We start from the raw sequence: 18,539 nt of genomic DNA, 5'->3' as shown, positions 1-18,539 counted from the left end.
CTGCGCGGCACCGTGCTGGGGCAGGTGGGTTTGTGTCTTGGGGAACATCCAGTCCTGTTGACCCGAGGGAGCTGGGGTGTCTCCTTTGGGCAGCCCCACGGGCGGGGGCAGCTGCGGTGGGAAAGCCGAGGCAGGTCAGTCTAATCTGCCCTGGCTCCGCAGGAATGTGGAAGTTCTGGCTCCGTGAATCTCCCGTAAGCAGAGCTGAGCTGGGCACTGGCAGAGCAGCTCGGAAGGTATGTCCGGAGCCGGTTCTCCCGCCTGTGGGGGCGGTCTGTGAAGAGCCAGGCGCGTCAGGAGGGAGGCTGGGCTGCGGGCCCACACGGGGGTCCTGACGCGGCCTCAGCGGGATCCCCCCAGGATCTGTGCTGCCCCCTGCACATGTGGGCCCCAGCAGGGGGTGCTACCTGAGGCCAGCGAAGGAGTGTGGCCGGCACGGCTGCCCCAGCGGGACTGAGGGCCAGGATGGGGGATGTGCTGGCGAGGGCTGCAGGGGAGATACGGCTCCATCTCAGAGGGCTGCTGGTCTCTGCCTTCTGCGTCGCAGGGCAGGCGCTGGCTGAGGGGGGCTCCTGGCGACTGCAGCCCCGTCCTAGCCGGGTACTGTGGGGGCTGGGGCAGGCGCTGGCTGAGGGGGGCTCCTGGCAACTGCAGCCCCGTCCCGGCCGGGGTGCTGTGGGGGCTGGGGCAGGCGCTGGCTGGGGGGGCTCCTGGCAACTGCAGCCCCGTCCCGGCCGGGGTGCTGTGGGGGCTGGGGCAGGCGCTGGCTGGGGGGGCTCCCGGCAACTGCAGCCCCGTCCCGGCCGGGGTGCTGTGGGGGCTGGGGCAGGCGTTGGCTGGGGGGGCTCCTGGCGACTGCAGCCCCGTCCTAGCCGGGCACTGTGGGGGCTGGGGCAGGCGCTGGCTGGGGGGGCTCCCGGCGACTGCAGCCCCGTCCCGGCCGGGGTGCTGTGGGGGCTGGGGCAGGTGCTGGCTGGGGGGGCTCCCGGCAACTGCAGCCCCGTCCTGGCCGGGGTGCTGTGGGGGCTGGGGCAGGTGCTGGCTGGGGGGGCTCCCGGTGACTGCAGCCCCATCCCGGCCGGGGTGCTGTGGGGGCTGGGGCAGGTGCTGGCTGGGGGGGCTCCCGGCAACTCCAGCCCCATCCCGGCCAGGGTGCTGTGGGGGACGGGGCAGGCGCTGGCTGTGGGGGACGGGGCAGGCGCTGGCTGTGGGGACGGGGCAGGCGCTGGCTGTGGGGGTGGGGCAGGCGATGGTTTTGGGGGATGGGGCAGGCGCTGGCTGTGGGGACAGGGCAGGCGCTGGCGGGGCGGGGCAGGCGCGGGCTGTGGGGGTGGGGCAGGTGATGGTTTTGGGGGACGGGGCAGGCGCTGGCTGGGGGAACAAGGCAGGCGCTGGCGGGGTGGGGCAGGCGCTGGCTGTGGGGGTGGGGCAGGTGATGGTTTTGGGGGATGGGGCAGGTGCTGGCTGGGGGGGCTGGGTAGGCACTGGCTAGGGGGATGGGGCAGGCGCTGGCGGGACAGGTGCTGGTTTTGGGGGACAGGGCAGGCACTGGTTTTGGGGGACCGGGCAGGCTCTGGCTATGCGGGCTGGGGCTGGGGCAGGCGCTGGCTGAGGGGGTGGACAGGCGCAGGCTGTGGGGACGGGGCAGGCGCTGGCTGTGGGGGCTGTGGCTGTGGGGTCTGGGGCTGGCGCTGGCTGTGGGGGACGGGGCAGGTGCTGGCTGTGGGGTCTGGGGCAGGCGCTGGCTTTGGGGACAGGGCAGGCGCTGGCTGTGGGGTCTGGGGCTGGCGCTGGCTGTGGCGTCTGGGGCAGGCGCTGGCTGTGGGGACGGGGCAGGCGCTGGCTGTGGGGTCTGGGGCAGGCGCTGGCTGTGGCGGACGGGGCAGGCGCTGGCTGTGGGGTCTGGGGCAGGCGCTGGCTGTGGGGTCTGGGGCAGGCGCTGGCTGTGGGGGACGGGGGAGGCACTGGCTGTGGGGACGGGGCAGGCGCTGGCTGTGGGGGACGGGGGAGGCGCTGGCTGTGGGGGCTGGGGCTGTGGGGTCTGGGGCAGGCGCTGGCTGTGGGGGCTGGGGCAGGCGCTGGCTGTGGGAACGGGGCAGGCGCTGGCTGTGGGGTCTGGGGCTGGCGCTGGCTGTGGGGACGGGGCAGGTGCTGGTTTTGGGGGACGGGGCAGGCGCTGGCTGTGGGGTCTGGGGCAGGCGCTGGCTGTGGGGGACGGGGCAGGCGCTGGCTGTGGGGACGGGGCAGGCGCTGGCTGTGGGGGCTGGGGCAGGCGCTGGCTGTGGGGACGGGGCAGGCGCTGGCTGTGGGGGACGGGGCAGGCGCTGGCTGTGGGGTCTGGGGCTGGCGCTGGCTGTGGGGTCTGGGGCTGGCGCTGGCTGTGGGGACGGGGCAGGCGCTGGCTGTGGGGACGGGGCAGGCGCTGGCTGTGGGGTCTGGGGCAGGCGCTGGCTGTGGGGACGGGGCAGGCGCTGGCTGTGGGGTCAGGCTGGCGCTGGCTGTGGGGACGGGGCAGGCGCTGGCTGTGGGGTCTGGGGCAGGCGCTGGCTGTGGGGTCTGGGGCTGGCGCTGGCTGTGGGGACGGGGCAGGCGCTGGCTGTGGGGACGGGGCAGGCGCTGGCTGTGGGGTCTGGGGCAGGCGCTGGCTGTGGGGACGGGGCAGGCGCTGGCTGTGGGGTCAGGCTGGCGCTGGCTGTGGGGACGGGGCAGGCGCTGGCTGTGGGGTCTGGGGCAGGCGCTGGCTGTGGGGTCTGGGGCTGGCGCTGGCTGTGGGGTCTGGGGCTGGCGCTGGTTTTGGAGGACGGGGCAGGCGCTGGCTGTGGGGTCTGGGGCAGGTGCTGGCTGTGGGGTCTGGGACTGGCGCTGGCTGTGGGGTCTGGGGCAGGTGCTGGTTTTGGGGGACGGGGCAGGCGCTGGCCGGGGGACGGGGCAGGCGCTGGCTGTGGGGTCTGGGGCAGGCGCTGGCTGTGGGGTCTGGGGCAGGCGCTGGCTGTGGGGACGGGGCAGGCGCTGGCTGTGGGGACGGGGCAGGCGCTGGCTGTGGGGTCTGGGGCAGGCGATGGTTTTGGGGGATGGGGCTGGCGCTGGCTGTGAGGACGGGGCAGGCGCTGGCTGTGGGGACGGGGCAGGCGCTGGCCGGGGGACGGGACCGACGGACCCTGTGGGTGCACTCGCCGATGTCAGGGCTCGGAGCTCTGCTGTCGCCCTGCCTGCCAGCCCTGTGCTGCACAACCTGGCTCCCTCTCCCTGCCCCCGACCCCCGGCAGGACTCAAGGGGGCAGGGGTGAGACAGGCATTTGTTCTGGCATGTGGGGTGCTGGCACTGCCCCTCTCTCCTCCCTCCCCATTTCCTTGGCTCTGTGGGAGGCTCTGGCTGGGGGCCTGTCCCGGGGAGGGGGGCTGAGGGGCGGGGACTCGGGGTCAACAGCTTCCCTGCCCCCCCCCGGGTAATCTCATCTGGACGAGCGCTGCAGAAACCTTGGCACCTGCTCGTGCTGGCAGGAGGCTGGTGTGGTACTGCCAGGCTCACTGATCCCTGGGGAGGAGAGGAGCTCAGCTCAGCCAGCCCTGCCCACGGGGTAACCACCCTGAGCCCGGCTGTGGGTCAGGAGAGAGCTCCCTCCACCTCCAACGGCCTGCGGCACTGGGAAATACCTGCGCTCCGCTTTCAGGCTCCCGGCTACTCCAGTCGCAACCCATCCCGGGCAGGGTGCTGGGGGGCACAGGGCGCTGGGGGGCGCAGGGCACTGGGGGGCACTGGCTGGGCGGAGGGCTCTGACTCTCACCTTCTGTGCCTGGTGGCACTGCCAGGGGCTCAGAGCCCTGCTGGTACCAGCTGCAATCTCCCCCACGCTGCTTCTCCAGCCTGCGCTGCTGCGTGGAGACGTGTGGGGCAGGGACAGCTGCCTGGCCAGCGTCTCCTTGGGGAGCCCCGTGTCCCCGCCTCGCCCGGCCAGCCCTGGAAAACCCCGGCCCTGGAAATAGCGACTTAGGTGTCCAGCCACTTCTTCCCAAGGATCCTGGCTCTCCTTCCCCTGGCACCTCGGACAGCCCCAGTCATGGGGCCTGACCCCCAGCCTGCAGCCGTGGGGCCTGACAGCCCACCCCAGCCCACAGCTGTGGGGCCTGACAGCTCACCCTAGCCCCCAGCCCTGGGGCCTGACAGCCCTCCCCATCCCGCAGCCGTAGGGACTCCTCAGATGGGGCATGTGTCACAGAGTCAGCTCCTTCCCTGGGGGGGGGGGTGAGGGGGCTGGGATGGTATAGCAGGCAAGAGCTTGGGTTTGAACGAGGGACCCCAACTTGCTGCCTGGCCCAGCTCCCCCCAGAGGGCTCTGGACAGCAATAGGGGGTGAGGGAACCCAGCCCAAGGGCTACGTGCCCCACATTTGGGGTGGGCCGTTCCCAGAGGCTCTGTCAGAAAGTGGCTGACTGTGAGGTGGGCCTGGGGGCTCAACCCACTGGTCTGCGGGAAGGGGCGCTGGGGGCAGCTGGGCAGTGGCGGAGGCTGCAGCTGGCAGGGGTGATGCAGTGAGGCAAGGGAGGGCAGAGCCGTCCAGGGAAGGGTCTGGGCTGAGCTGGTTCCAGGCATCTGGGTGCGTCTGGGCAGCTGCTTCTTGTGGTGTCCACGTCACAGGTGAAGGTGCCTGTCCGTCCTTTGGGGGAGCTGCCCTTGGCACCCCAGCTCAGCAGGTGCGTGGAAAGGGCAAGTGCATTCCTAAGTACCCAGAGACTGGCAGCAGGTCTGGGAGCCTGGCCACACAGTGCCCTCTGCCCTGCTGCGTGCTGGGCTCCCCAGGATGCACCCCAGCCTGCTCCAAAGACGCCCATGGGCTGGCATGAGGGCAGAGGCTGGGCCTGGGCAGGCATCATGGGCCTTCAGGGAAATGATGGGGACTTTCGCTGAGTCTGGCTTGGGGAGCACCCTGGGTGTGCTCAGCCCAGCCCTAGCCTCATTCAGCCCCCTGGGCAGCACCGCTGGAGACACCCAGCAGCCCTGGGGCTGCTGCTGCTGCGGTGTGCCCAGGAAAGGGCCCAGCACGAGCCCTGACCATCCGCTCCCCTGCACCCTGTGCAGGGCAAGGGCTGAAGCCGGCTGGGGCAGGGGAGGGGAAGGTCCTTGGCAGTCAGTCAGGCCCAGGGAGGAGCTCCCATGATGAGGGCTGGGTGAGTAACCCATGTGAGGGCCAGTCATCAGTCGTCACCTTCCTTCTCAGCTCCTGCCAGTCATGTGTCTGCACCTCATGGGACAATAAATCCTGGAGAGGATGTTACATCCTGCAGATGGGACTGTCTGGTCGCAGGGTCAGTGGCAGCTGGGCGCGGGGATCGGCAGAACTGGGTACTGGTGGAGACTGGGCGAAGGGATCGGCAGAGCTGGGTACCAATAGAGGCTGGGCGCGGGTGGGGCTGGGTACTGGTGGAGGTTGGGCACAGGGATTGGCAGAGCCTGGTACCAGTGGAGGCTGGGCATCGGCGGGGCTGGGTACTGGTGGAGGCTGGGTGCGGGGATTGGCACAGCTGGGTACCGGTGGAGGCTGGGCGTGGGCGGGGCTGGGTACTGGTGGAGGCTGGGTGTGGGTGGGGCTGGGTACTGGTGGAGGTTGGGCGCGGGGATCGGCACAGCTGGGTACCAGTGTAGGCTGGGCACGGGGATCGGCAGAGCTGGGTACTGGTGGAGGCTGGGCATGGACGGGGCTGGGTACTGGTGGAGGCTGGGTGTGGGTGGGGCTGGGTACTGGTGGAGGCTGGGTGTGGGGATCGGCAGAGCTGGGTACTGGTGGAGGCTGGGCGCAGGATTGGCTGAGCTGGGTACTGGTGGAGGCTGGGTGCGGGGATCGGCACAGCTAGGTACCAGTGGAGGCTGGGCGCAGGGATTGGCACAACTGGGTACTGGTGGAGGCTGGACTCGGGGATCGGCACAGCTGGGTACCAGTGGAGGCTGGGCGCAGGGATTGGCGGAGCTGGGTACCGGTGGAGGCTGGACTGGGGATCGGCACAGCTGGGTATCAGTGGAGGCTGGGCGCAGGGATTGGCGGAGCTGGGTTCTGGTGGAGGCTGGACTTGGGGATCAGCACAGCTGGGTTCTGGTGGAGGCTGGGTGCGGGCAGGGCTGGGTACTGGTGGAGACTGGGCATGGAGCTCGGCGGAGTTGGGTACCGGTGGAGGCTGGGCGCAGGGATTGGCGGAGCTGGGTTCTGGTGGAGGCTGGATGTGGGCGGGGCTGGGTACCGGTGGAGGCTGGGCACGGGGATCGGCACATCTGGGTAACAGTGGAGGCTGGGCACGGGGATCGGCAGAGCTGGGTACCGGTGGAGGCTGGGCGTGGGCGTGGCTGGGTAATGGTGGAGGCTTGGTGTGGGTGGGGCTGGGTACTGGTGGAGGCTGGGCGCAGGGATCGGCAGAGCTGGTTACTGGTGGAGGCTGGGCGCAGGGATCGGCAGAGCTGGGTACCAGTGGAGGCTGGGCATGGGCGGGGCTGGGTACTGGTGGAGGCTGGGTGTGGGTGGGGCTGGGTACCGGTGGAGGCTGGGCGCGGGGATCGGCACAGCTGGGTACTGGTGGAGGCTGGACTCGGGGATCAGCACAGCTGGGTTCTGGTGGAGGCTGGACTCGAGGATCGGCACAGCTGGGTTCTGGTGGAGGCTGGACTCGGGGATTGGCACAGCTGGGTACTAGTGGAGGCTGGGTGCAGGGATTGGCAGAGCTGGGTACTGGGGGATGCTGGGCACGGGGATCGGCACAGCTGGGTACCAGTGGAGGCTGGGCTCAGGGATTGGCCGAGCTGGGTACTGGGGGATGCTGGGCACGGGGATCGGCACAGCTGGGTACTGGTGGAGGCTGGACTCGGGGATCGGCACAGCTGGGTTCTGGTGGAGGCTGGGCGCAGGGATTGGCGCAGCTGGGTACCAGTGGAGGCTGGGTGCAGGGATTGGCAGAGCTGGGTTCTGGTGGAGGCTGGGTGTGGGTGGGGCTGGGTACCGGTGGAGGCTGGGCGCGGGGATCGGCACAGCTGGGTACTGGTGGAGGCTGGACTCGGGGATCAGCACAGCTGGGTTCTGGTGGAGGCTGGACTCGAGGATCGGCACAGCTGGGTTCTGGTGGAGGCTGGACTCGGGGATTGGCACAGCTGGGTACTAGTGGAGGCTGGGTGCAGGGATTGGCAGAGCTGGGTTCTGGTGGAGGCTGGGTGTGGGTGGGGCTGAGTACTGGTGGAGGCTGGGCGCGGGGATCGGCAGAGCTGGGTACCAGTGGAGGCTGGGCTCAGGGATTGGCCGAGCTGGGTACTGGGGGATGCTGGGCACGGGGATCGGCACAGCTGGGTACTGGTGGAGGCTGGACTCGGGGATCGGCACAGCTGGGTTCTGGTGGAGGCTGGACTCGGGGATCGGCACAGCTGGGTACCAGTGGAGGCTGGGCGCAGGGATTGGCGCAGCTGGGTACCAGTGGAGGCTGGGTGCAGGGATTGGCAGAGCTGGGTTCTGGTGGAGGCTGGGTGTGGGTGGGGCTGGGTACTGGTGGAGGTTGGGCGCGGGGATCGGCAGAGCTGAGTACCGGTGGAGGCTGGGCACAGGGATTGGCCGAGTTGGGTACTTGTGGAGGCTGGGCGTGGGGATTGGCGCAACTGGGCTCTGGTGGAGGCTGGACTCGGGGATTGGCACAGCTGGGTACCGGTGGAGGCTGGACTAGGGGATCGGCACAGCTGGGTACCAGTGGAGGCTGGGCGCAGGGATTGGCGGAGCTGGGTTCTGGGGGAGGCTGGACTTGGGGATCGGCAGAGCTGGGTACTGGTGGAGGCTGGACTCGGGGATTGGCACAGCTGGGTACCAGTGGAGGCTGGGCATGGGCGGGGCTGGGTACTGGTGGAGGCTGGGTGTGGGTGGGGCTGGGTATCGGTGGAGGCTGGGCGCGGGGATTGGCCGAGCTGGGTACTGGTGGAGGCTGGGCGTGGGGATTGGCACAGCTGGGTTCTGGTGGAGGCTGGGCATGGGCGGGGCTGGGTACTGGTGGAGGCTGGGTGTGGGTGGGGCTGGGTACTGGTGGAGGCTGGGCGTGGGGATCGGCAGAGCTGGGTACCGGTGGAGGCTGGACTCGGGGATCGGCACAGCTGGGTATCAGTGGAGGCTGGGCGCGGGGATCGGCACAGCTGGGTACTGGTGGAGCCTGGACTCGGGGATCAGCACAGCTGGGTTCTGGTGGAGGCTGGACTCGGGGATCGGCACAGCTGGGTACCGGTGGAGGCTGGGCGCGGGGATCGGCACAGCTGGGTACTGGTGGAGGCTGGACTCGGGGATCAGCACAGCTGGGTTCTGGTGGAGGCTGGACTCGGGGATCGGCACAGCTGGGTACCGGTGGAGGCTGGGCGCGGGGATCGGCACAGCTGGGTACTGGTGGAGGCTGGACTCGGGGATCAGCACAGCTGGTTTCTGGTGGAGGCTGGACTCGAGGATCGGCACAGCTGGGTTCTGGTGGAGGCTGGACTCAGGGATCGGCACAGCTGGGTACCAGTGGAGGCTGGGCGCAGGGATTGGCGGAGCTGGGTTCTGGTGGAGGCTGGATGTGGGCGGGGCTGGGTACCGGTGGAGGCTGGGCACGGGGATCGGCACAGCTGGGTACCAGTGGCGGCTGGGCACGGGGATCGGCAGAGCTGGGTACCGGTGGAGGCTGGGCGTGGGCGGGGCTGTGTACTGGTGGAGGTTGGGTGTGGGAGGGGCTGGGTACTGGTGGAAGCTGGGTGCGGGGATTGGCACAGCTGGGTACCGGTGGAGGCTGGACTCGGGGATCGGCACAGCTGGGTACCAGTGGAGACTGGGCGCAGGGATCGGCAGAGCTGGTTACTGGTGGAGGCTGGACATGGGTGGGGCTGAGTTCCGGTGGAGACTGTGTGTGGGGATCGGTGGGGCTGGGTTCTGGTGGAGGCTGGACACAGGTGGGGCTGGGTTCTGGTGGAGGCTGGGTGTGGGGATCAGCGGAGCTGGGTACTGCTGGAGGCTGGATACGGGCACTGAAGACTAGCAGAGGCTGGGTTGGCATCTGGAGACATGGAGGGCAGGGCCCATAGCTCACGGTGGGGCCGTCGCAAGTGCCCGTAGCACATGGAGGGGCTGTCACAGGGGCCCGTAGCACGATGGGGGCGTTGCGGGGGCCCGTAGCACACGGAGGGGCCGTCGCAGGGGCCTGTACCTCAGAGCGGGGATGTTGCAGGGGCCCGTAGCATGATGGATTCACAGGGGCCCGTAGCTCACGGTGGGGCCGTCGCAGGGGCCCGTAGCTCATGGCAGGGCCATCACAGGGGCCCGTAGCTCACAACGGGGCCGTCGCAGGGGCCCATAGCACGATGGGGTGTCACAGGGCCTGTATCTCACGGCAGGGGTGTCGCAGGGACCTGCAGCTCATGGCGAGGGCGTCGCAGGGGCCCGTAGCTCATGTCGGGGCCGTTGCAGGGGCCCCTAGCCTGATGGGGCTGTCACAGGGGTCTGTAGCACATGACAGGGCCATCGCAGAGGCCTGTAGCTCACAACGGGGCCGTCGCAGGGGCCCGTAGCATGATGGGCTGTCACAGGGCCCGTATCTCACGGCAGGGGTGTCGCAGAGGCCCGTAGCACAATGAGGCGTCGCAGGGGCCCGTAGCTCGTGGCAAGGCCGTCGCAGGGGCCCGTAGCTCATGGCGGGGGCGTTGCAGGGGCCCGTAGCACGATGGGGCTGTCACAGGGGTCCATAGCACCTGGCGGGGCCCTCGCAGGGGCCCGTAGCTCATGGCGGGGGCATTGCAGGGACCTGTAGCATGATGGGGCTGTCACAGGGGCCCATTACACCCCGCAGGGCCATCGCAGGGACCTGTAGCACGATGGAGGTGTTGCAGGGGCCCGTAGCTCATGGCGGGGGCGTCGCAGGGGCCCGTAGCATGATTGGGCTGTCACAGGGGCCCATTACACCCCGCGGGGCCATCGCAGGGACCTGTAGCATGATGGGGCTGTCACAGGGGCCCATAGCACCCGGCGGGGCCCTCGCAGGGGCCCGTAGCACGATGGAGGTGTTGCAGGGGCGCATAGCTCATGGCGGGGGCGTTGCAGGGGCCCGTAGCATGATGGGGCTGTCACAGGTGCCCATAGCACCCGGCGGGGCCCTCGCAGGGGCCCGTAGCTCATGGCGGGGGCGTTGCAGGGGCCCATAGCACACAGTGGGGGCATTGCGGGGGCGTCGCAGGTCAGGACCTGCAGCTGCTGCTCTCTATGCCTAGAGGAAGGAGGGGAAGCCCCTGGCTGGGCTCGTACCCCAGGTCTGCTTGGTGCTATCAGCGCGTGCAGATCCTGCTGTGGCCGCTGGGTCTCTCCCTTCAGCCCCAGCCTTGCCCCCATGGCGGGTGGGGCGGGTGGTTGAAGGGGAATGGGACCCAGCCTGGAGAAGCAGCTGGGGCTGGCTGGGGGGTTCTTTGCTGTGGGAAAGCTCCCTGCCCCTCCTCCCCTCCTCGGGTCCCAGCTCCACTGCCCAGACCGGATCCCCCCGAACCTGGGCTGCCTGAGCCCAGTGCGCCCCCTTCCCCGCAGTCCCCCTGCCCATGCCCGGCTGCCATGGCCCTGCCCCAGCTCGGGAGGCTGTGGGATCCCTGTCTAGCGCCTGGTGCTGGGCGACTCGGGCGTCTGGCTCTGCAGAGGCAAGTCCCCGGAGGGGCTGGAGACTGGCCTAGAGGCTGCTGGACGTGGCTTCCCCATGGCTCAAGGGCAGGGTGGGGGGCTGAGGCCCCAGGCCTGGGCTGCCTAGGGGGAGCAGGAGGCTGGCCTGGGAGGGGTTGTGGTGGGATGGGCCCTTCTGGCTGTTGGTGCAGCTTGCAGGGGCTGGGGAGGGGAAGGGGCCGTCGGAGCCCAGCCCTGCCATCACTCTCAGCTGGCAGGCCTGGGGGCAGCCTGGTGAAGGGAATGGGGTCAGCAGCACCCTGCCCTGGGCCATCTTCTGTCCTGCTGCTCCAGGTGCCTCAGCACCCCGGAAATAACTGGCCTGGGGCTTGCTGAGGGGCTGTGCCAGGCCCCGGTCCCAGGTGTGTGTGTGTGCCAGGCTCTCCAGGCGGGGGGGGCGCTGTGCCAGGCCCCAGGCTGGGGGGGGTGTGTGCCAGGCCCTGGGCGGGGGGCAGCTCACTCTGGCCTGTTATTTTCCCCTTAGTGAAGCTGTCATGTTGCCAGTGGCCCCTCAGCTCGCAGCTGGGACCCTGGGACTGGGCATCCCTGCAGGCAGAGCTGTGAGCCGGGGCCTGAGGCCTCCTCAGAGCACCAGCCTGGGGGCAGAAACCCCTGGGGCTTGGGCCCCCCTCGGCCTCTGCTTCACGTGGAGCCTGGAGATGCCCCAAGTGCATCGCATCCTGGCAGCAGGAAGAGGAGCTCCGGCCCCCCCTGCTCCCTCCCTCTCCCCCTCCCCAGTTCCCTGCCCCTCCACTCCCTGCCCCCCTGCTCCCCAGTTCCCTGCTCCCTGCCCCTCCTGCTCCCCAGTTCCTTGCCCCCCAACCTCCTGCTCCCCATTTCCCTGCCCCTCCTGCCCCCCAACCTCCTGCTCCCCAATTCCCTGCCCTTCCTGCTCTCCAGGTCCCTGCCCCCCTGCTCCCTGCCCCTCCTGCTCCCCAGGTCCCTGCCCCCCTGCTCCCCAGTTCCCTGCTCCCTGCCTCTCCTGCTCCCCAGTTCCCTGCCCCCCAACCTCCTGCTCCCCAATTCCCTCCCCCTCCTGCTCCCCAGGTCCCTGCCCCCCTGCTCCCTCCCCCTCCTGCTCTCCAGGCCCCTGGCCCCCTGTTCCCTGCCCCTCCTGCTCCCCAGGTCCCTGCCCCCCTGCTCCCTGCCTCCCGCTTCCTGCCCTCCTGCTCCCCAGGTCCCTGCCCCCCTGCTCCCTATCCCCCTTTCCTCCCTCTGCCAAAGCTGGCAGGCTGCGGGCCGTGGGGCGGGGCTCAGGAGGGGTCTGTGGGGTGGGGCGGGCGCAAGGGTTGCTCTGTCTCAGCGCAAATGGGCCTGTGCCCCAGCCTGCCCCCATGGCTGCACCGGCCTGCGCTGGCTGGGGACCCCGCTCCCACTCGCTGCCCTGCTGCTTTTCTCTTAGCGCCTGCTCTGTCCTTCGGGGCCTCGGGGCCAAGACAAACCTGGCTGGAGCCTCCGCCCTCTGTGCAGCCGGCCCCTCTGTTTTCCTTTGCTCGCTGCCTCTGTCCTCCTGCTGCCTGGCCTGGCCAGCGCCCCCCTCTCCCCTGCCTGGGAGCGCAGCCGTGGGGCTGGAGACCTCGCTCCACGCAGCACGGCTGCCCCTCCGTGGGGAGGAAGACAGTGGGGGAGCCACAGCACATTGGGTCCCATCCGCTGGCACCCAAAGTGTGGTCTGCTCTGGAGTGGGGCCCAGGGCAGTGGGGACGACATGGGCGATGGGAGAGACACTGGATCAGGCATGGCCCCTCGGGGGCACCCTGGGGACCTTCGCTCAGCAATGGGGACAGGGAGTCATGCTCCCCCGGGCACAGGACAGGGAGAGGGGAGGGACGTCGCCCCCTGGACACAGGGCTGGGGGAGGGGAAGGAAGTGCACCCCCCAGGGCACAGGGCTGGGGGAGGGGAGGGGAGTCACAGGGGTGAGAGTGACACCGGGGGGAGGGGAAGCCATGCCAAGGCCCAGGTTGGCATGGCTGTAGGTGACACAGGCCCCCCTTCTGCTCTCTCCTCTGCCCAGGTGATGCTGCCCCCACATTTCATTCTGAGCCCGAGTGAGAAAGAGAAGGGTTAACGTGCCCGGGCACCAGCCACTCGGCCTGCACCATGAGCCGCTGCCAGGTTTCCTCCAGGATTCACCACGTTGTCTCCTCTGCCTTCGAGAATGTAAGTAGCTGGAGCTGCCCCCGGACCACAGGGCAGAGCCAGTGGCCGAGCCGTAGGGTACGTGTGAAGAGTCGGGGGCTCCTGGAGTGGTGCTGAGAGGCTCGGCACTGCTCCCCATGTGAGCAGCTGCCGTCCAGTGTTTTACTGGGGACTGGGCCCAGCAAGCTCAGTCCTGGGGTCACCCCATGCCCTGTGGAGGGGTGAGGATCAGCCCCAGAGAGGGCTCCTCTCATGAACCCACAGGCTCAGGGCTGCACCCCCAGCTTTGGGATGGTCTCTGGGAGGCCCCTTCACTGGCCCAGCCCCCTGGGGGTCCTGCTCTGCCTCCAGGATGAGCCACGCGGCCTCATCACTCCCTAGACTGGCCCTCTGGACCCGAACCCGCCCCCCCCGTGAGCTCCGGGCAGCAAGTCCCCCGAGACAGCCCTTGAGGGAGACTCGGCCGCTCGCAGGGATCAGGGCCCCTCGCCCAGCCCCAGCAGGGCCACTCCCAGCGCGGGCACAGCCGGGTTCACCCGTTAGCTGGCGCCCGGCCTAGGGGCCCGTCGGGCAGCCCGGGGCAGTGAAGGGTGAAGCAGGATCCGTCCTGGCCAGCCCCGAGCCCAGCCCGGCTGTGGGGAACCCTCGGGTCCGGCTCCGTCCGTCCGTCTGTGCGGCCTCCTTGGTCAGAGTCCAGGTGAGAGCCCCGACTGCTTCCCGCGACCCCCATGTAACCCCCCACCCCCATCCCTGTGTTCTCCCGCCGGGGAGCCTTGTTCAGCCTTGGGGGCGTGGGTTGCCGGGTGTCCATGTCCAGGCGATTGGATTTCCCGTTGTCTCATTGTCACTGAGCTGGGAACCAGGCCCAGCCAGGGGACACCCGCGCCTGTGTCTCAGCCGGCCCTGAGAGCAGACAGGCCCCTCCTGCCCCAGGGCAACAAGGCAACTTATGGGGAAACTGAGGCACAAACAGCCTTCATAAAAATATTATCAAATATTCCCACTTGGTCACAGCTCCCACTGTGTTGCATGGCTGGGTGTGTGGGGCTCCCTTCCCCCCATTCTGTGGGGCCCAGCTCTGTGCTGCGGGGTGGGTTTGTGTGGCCATTGGCCTTTCCCCCAGGCTGATGTGTGGCCTCGCAGCTGCCCCACATATCTCTTGAGCCTCCTTGAAGGCAGAGCCCTTTGGCTCCCCAAGCTGCTGGTTCAGTTCTCCATTGCAACCAACTCTCCACAGCAGCACCTGGGCGGGGGCAGCAGGGGGTACAGGGCTGTGTGCTGAGGGGCTGCCCCGGCCTGGCACTGGGGGACTGTGCTGGGGTCTCGGTGAGGATGTGGGCAGGGCTGTGCCGGGGGGTTACGCGCAGTGTTTCACTCTGGGTGGCGGGGACCTTGGTTCAGCATTGGCCTGAAGCCCCCCCCAGTGTTGATGGGGCCCCGCTCTGGCTCGTGGCTCTGTCGCTCACCATGCCCGAGCCCTGCTGCCCCTGGGCGCCTGTCCTGCACGGAAGCTGGTTGCCAGGTTATCTCCTCGGCGCGTCTGCAGGTAGCAGGTTAATGATTCACATTGGGAGCCCAGCCACTGGGCGCCTGGCCTGGGCCATTGGGCCAGCTCCCCATTGCCGAGGCAACAACTGGCACGTGATGCGGGTTGGGGCCTGCCACGCTCCCTCCTGCCCCTCCGGCCTCCTCTGGGCGGCTCCTGCTGCCATGGACTTTCTGCTGGGGTGCCAGGTAGGACACGCCTGGGCCGGGAGAGGAGCTGCCGCGCCTAGTGGCTGCCTCCTGCAGCTCCTGGCACACACTGGGCTGTGGGGGCTGGCCGGGGAGCCCCAGGGCAGGGCTGTACCCACAGGGTCTCCCTGTACCTCTGTGCCCAGCCCTGGAGCCCACCCTCCCCAGAGACCAGCCAGAGGCAGCAGCACAAGGCATGTCCAGCCCCCCAGCACTGGGGGCTCTAGGGCTATGCCGGCTGGGGGCTGCTTTGGCCTGGGCGGCTGGGCTAATGGATGGGGCAGTGAGACAGGGAAGGCATGAGGGAGGGGCTGGGATGTGGGGCAATGAAGAGAGGTGGGACAGCAGGGGAGGATATGGGGCAGTGAGGGTGTGGGCAGGCAGTGGGGCTGGGGGCTGGGCAGCGCAGTGAGGATGTTGGGCAGGCAGTGGGGTGGGCAGAGCAGAGAGGATGTGGGGCAGGCAGTGGGGTGGGCTGGACAGTGAGAAAGTGGGGCCGAGCAGTGGGGTGGGCTGGACAGTGAGGATGTGGGGCAGGCAGTGGGGTGGGCAGCACAGTGAGGATTTGGGCAGTGAGGAGGTGGAGCCGAGCAATGGGGTGGGCTGGACAGTGAGGATGTGGGGCAGGCAGTGGAGCTGGGGGCTGGTTTGGGCAGTGAGAATGTGGGGTAGGCAGTGGCGTGGGGTGGGCAGTGAGGATGAGTGGTAGAGGAGTGGAGTGGGCAATGATGATGTGGGGCAGGCAGTGGGGTGGGCAGGGCAGTGAGGATGTGGGGCAGGCAGTGGGGCTGGGGGCTGGGCTGGGCAGTGAGACTGTGGGGCAGGCAGTGGGGTGGGGTCATCAGGGAACATGGTGAGGACCAGATGGGGAGGTTGGGGGACACGGCAGGGGTTGGGCACAGATGTTGGGGGTCTCAGTGGGGTGGAGCAGGGAGGTCGGGGGTCATGGGAGGTGTAGGATGGGGAGGTTGGTGTTGTCGTGCGGGGGTGGGATGGGGAGGTCGGGGTCGCAGTGGGGTGGGGCGGGGTGGTCGGGGGTCGCAGTGGGGTGGGCTGGGGAGGTCGGTGTCGTGCAGAGGTTGGTGTCGTGCGGGGGTTGGGCAGGGATGTCGGGGGTCACAGTGGGGTGGGGCGGGGAGGTCGGGGGTCGCAGTGGGGTGGGGCAGGGAGGTCGGGGGTCGCAGTGGGGTGGGATGGGGATGTCGGTGTCATGGTGCAGAGGTTGGTGTCGTGTGGGGGTTGGGCAGGGATGTCGGGGGTCACAGTGGGGTGGGGCGGGGAGGTCGGGGGTCACAGTGGGGTGGGGCAGGGAGGTCGGGGGTCGCAGTGGGGTGGGATGGGGATGTCGGTGTCATGGTGCAGAGGTTGGTGTCGTGCGGGGGTGGGGCGGGGTGGTCGGGGGTCGCAGTGGGGTGGGATGGGGAGGTCGGTGTCGTGGTGCAGAGGTTGGTGTCGTGCGGGGGTTGGTCAGGGATGTCGGGGGTCGCAGTGGGGTGGGATGGGGAGGTCGGTGTCGTGGTGCAGAGATTGGTGTCGTGTGGGGGTTGGGCAGGGATGTCGGGGGTCGCAGTGGGGTGGGATGGGGAGGTCGGTGTCGTGGTGCAGAGGTTGGTGTCATGCGGGGGGGTGGGGCGGGGAGGTCGGGGGTCGCAGTGGGGTGGGGCAGGGAGGTCGGGGGTCGCAGTGGGGTGGGATGGGGAGGTCGGTGTCATGGTGCAGAGGTTGGTGTCGTGTGGGGGTTGGGCAGGGAGGTCGGGGGTCGCAGTGGGATGGGGCAGGGATGTTGGGGGTCGCAGTGGGGTGGGGCGGGGAGGTCGGGGGTTGCAGTGGGGTGGGATGGGGAGGTTGGTGTCGTGGTGCGGAGGTTGGTGTCGTGCGGGGGTTGGGCAGGGATGTCGGGGGTCGCAGTGGGGTGGGATGGGGAGGTTGGTGTCGTGGTGCAGAGGTTGGTGTCGTGTGGGGGTTGGGCAGGGAGGTCGGGGGTCGCAGTGGGGTGGGATGGGGAGGTCGGTGTCGTGGTGCAGAGGTTGGTGTCGTGTGGGGGGTGGGATGGGGAGGTCGGGGGTCGCAGTGGGGTGGGATGGGGATGTCGAGGGTCGCAGTGGGGTGGGGCAGGGAGGTCGGGGGTCGCAGTGGGGTGGGATGGCGAGGTCGGTGTCGTGGTGCGGAGGTTGGTGTCGTGCGGGGGTTGGGCAGGGATGTCGGGGGTCGCAGTGGGGTGGGGCAGGGAGGTCGGGGGTCGCAGTGGGGTGGGATGGGGAGGTCAGTGTCATGGTGCAGAGGTTGGTGTCGTGCGGGGGTTGGGCAGGGATGTCGGGGGTCGCAGTGGGGTGGGGCGGGGAGGTCGGGGGTCGCAGTGGGGTGGGATGGGGAGGTCGGGGGTCGCAGTGGGGTGGGATGGGGATGTCGGTGTCATGGTGCAGAGGTTGGTGTCGTGTGGGGGTTGGGCAGGGAGGTCGGGGTCGCAGTGGGGTGGGGCAGGGAGGTCGGGGTCGCAGTGGGGTGGGATGGGGAGGTCGGTGTCGTGGTGCAGAGGTTGGTGTCGTGCGGGGGTTGGGCAGGGATGTCGGGGGTCGCAGTGGGGTGGGGCGGGGAGGTCGGGGGTCGCAGTGGGGTGGGATGGGGAGGTCGGGGGTCGCAGTGGGGTGGGATGGGGAGGTCGGTGTCGTGGTGCAGAGGTTGGTGTCGTGTGGGGGTTGGGCAGGGAGGTCGGGGTCGCAGTGGGGTGGGGCAGGGAGGTCGGGGTCGCAGTGGGGTGGGATGGGGAGGTCGGTGTCGTGGTGCAGAGGTTGGTGTCGTGCGGGGGTTGGGCAGGGAGGTCGGGGGTCGCAGTGGGGTGGGATGGGGAGGTTGGTGTCGTGGTGCAGAGGTTGGTGTCGTGCGGGGGTGGGGCGGGGTGGTCGGGGGTCGCAGTGGGGTGGGATGGGGAGGTCGGTGTCGTGGTGCAGAGGTTGGTGTCGTGTGGGGGTTGGGCAGGGAGGTCGGGGTCGCAGTGGGGTGGGGCAGGGAGGTCGGGGGTCGCAGTGGGGTGGGATGGGGAGGTCGGGGGTCCCAGTGGGGTGGGATGGGGAGGTCGGTGTCATGGTGCAGAGGTTGGTGTCGTGCGGGGGTTGGGCGGGGAAGTCGGGGGTCCCAGTGGGGTGGGGCGGGGAGGTCGGGGGTCGCAGTGGGGTGGGGCAGGGAGGTCGGGGGTCACGGTGGGGGTGGGATGGGGATGTCGGTGTCATGGTGCAGAGGTTGGTGTCGTGCGGGGGTTGGGCAGGGATGTCGGGGGTCGCAGTGGGGTGGGGCGGGGAGGTCGGGGGTCGCAGTGGGGTGGGATGGGGATGTCGGTGTCATGGTGCAGAGGTTGGTGTCGTGCGGGGGTTGGGCAGGGATGTCGGGGGTCGCAGTGGGGTGGGGCAGGGATGTCGGGGGTCCCAGTGGGGTGGGATGGGGAGGTCGGGGGTAGCAGTGGGGTGGGATGGGGAGGTCGGTGTCGTGGTGCAGAGGTTGGTGTCGTGCGGGGGTTGGGCGGGGAGGTCGGGGGTCGCAGTGGGGTGGGGCAGGGAGGTCGGGGGTCACAGCAGGTGTGGGATGGGGAGGTCGGTGTCATGGTGCAGAGGTTGGTGTCGTGCGGGGGTTGGGCAGGGATGTCGGGGGTCGCAGTGGGGTGGGGCGGGGAGGTCGGGGGTCGCAGTGGGGTGGGATGGGGAGGTCGGTGTCATGGTGCAGAGGTTGGTGTCGTGTGGGGGTTGGGCAGGGATGTCGGGGGTCGCAGTGGGGTGGGGCGGGGAGGTCGGGGGTCGCAGTGGGGTGGGATGGGGAGGTCGGTGTCATGGTGCAGAGGTTGGTGTCGTGTGGGGGTTGGGCAGGGATGTCGGGGGTCGCAGTGGGGTGGGGCGGGGAGGTCGGGGGTCGCAGTGGGGTGGGATGGGGAGGTCGGTGTCATGGTGCAGAGGTTGGTGTCGTGCGGGGGTTGGGCAGGGATGTCGGGGGTTGCAGTGGGGTG

General features: G+C 69.5%; 2 protein-coding genes across 11 annotated transcripts in view; one reads left to right on the top strand and one right to left on the bottom strand.

Annotated features, from left to right (window-relative positions):
* SLC4A2 (solute carrier family 4 member 2) overlaps positions 1-18,539 on the top strand; it is an 82,371-nt gene that overhangs the window by 29,469 nt on the left and 34,363 nt on the right. For 8 of the 10 annotated variants that reach the window (XM_030546566.1, XM_030546558.1, XM_030546562.1 and 5 more), the window contains exon 2: positions 12,690-12,835. In XM_030546566.1, the coding sequence (XP_030402426.1) occupies positions 12,776-12,835 (60 nt within the window). In that variant the 5' untranslated portion in view covers positions 12,690-12,775. Of the gene's footprint in view, positions 1-35; positions 237-3,780; positions 5,342-12,689; positions 12,836-18,539 lie in introns of those variants that run through there. The other 2 variants (XM_030546564.1, XM_030546561.1) reach the window with 2 other exon arrangements.
* On the bottom strand, positions 343-7,988 carry LOC115642898 (vegetative cell wall protein gp1-like). Its single transcript, XM_030546548.1, has 6 exons — positions 7,711-7,988; positions 7,249-7,413; positions 6,520-6,645; positions 5,739-6,262; positions 3,786-3,958; positions 343-1,155 (listed from the first exon to the last, which is right to left on the bottom strand). The coding sequence occupies exons 1-6, from the start codon at positions 7,986-7,988 to the stop codon at positions 343-345; spliced, it is 2,079 nt and encodes a 692-aa protein (XP_030402408.1).

This window comes from Gopherus evgoodei, unplaced genomic scaffold (assembly GCF_007399415.2).
Source record: "Gopherus evgoodei ecotype Sinaloan lineage unplaced genomic scaffold, rGopEvg1_v1.p scaffold_47_arrow_ctg1, whole genome shotgun sequence".
In the NCBI taxonomy this organism is placed as follows: Eukaryota; Metazoa; Chordata; order Testudines; family Testudinidae; genus Gopherus; species Gopherus evgoodei.
This window is presented reverse-complemented; position numbering and strand designations above follow the sequence as displayed.

Bases quoted from the DNA above. Each gene is read 5' to 3' on its own strand.
- LOC115642898 (XM_030546548.1), bottom strand. From the start codon at position 7,988: ATGCCCAGCCTCCACCAGAACCCAGCTGTGCCAATCCCCACGCCCAGC. The intron at 6,263-6,519 runs GTACCCAGCCCC...ACTGTTACCCAG, and splicing joins CCCGCGCCCAGCCTCCACCG to ATGTGCCGATCCCCGTGCCC. The intron at 3,959-5,738 runs GTACCCAGCCCC...GGGGTTTTCCAG, and splicing joins CCCACACCCAGCCTCCACCA to GGCTGGCCGGGCGAGGCGGG.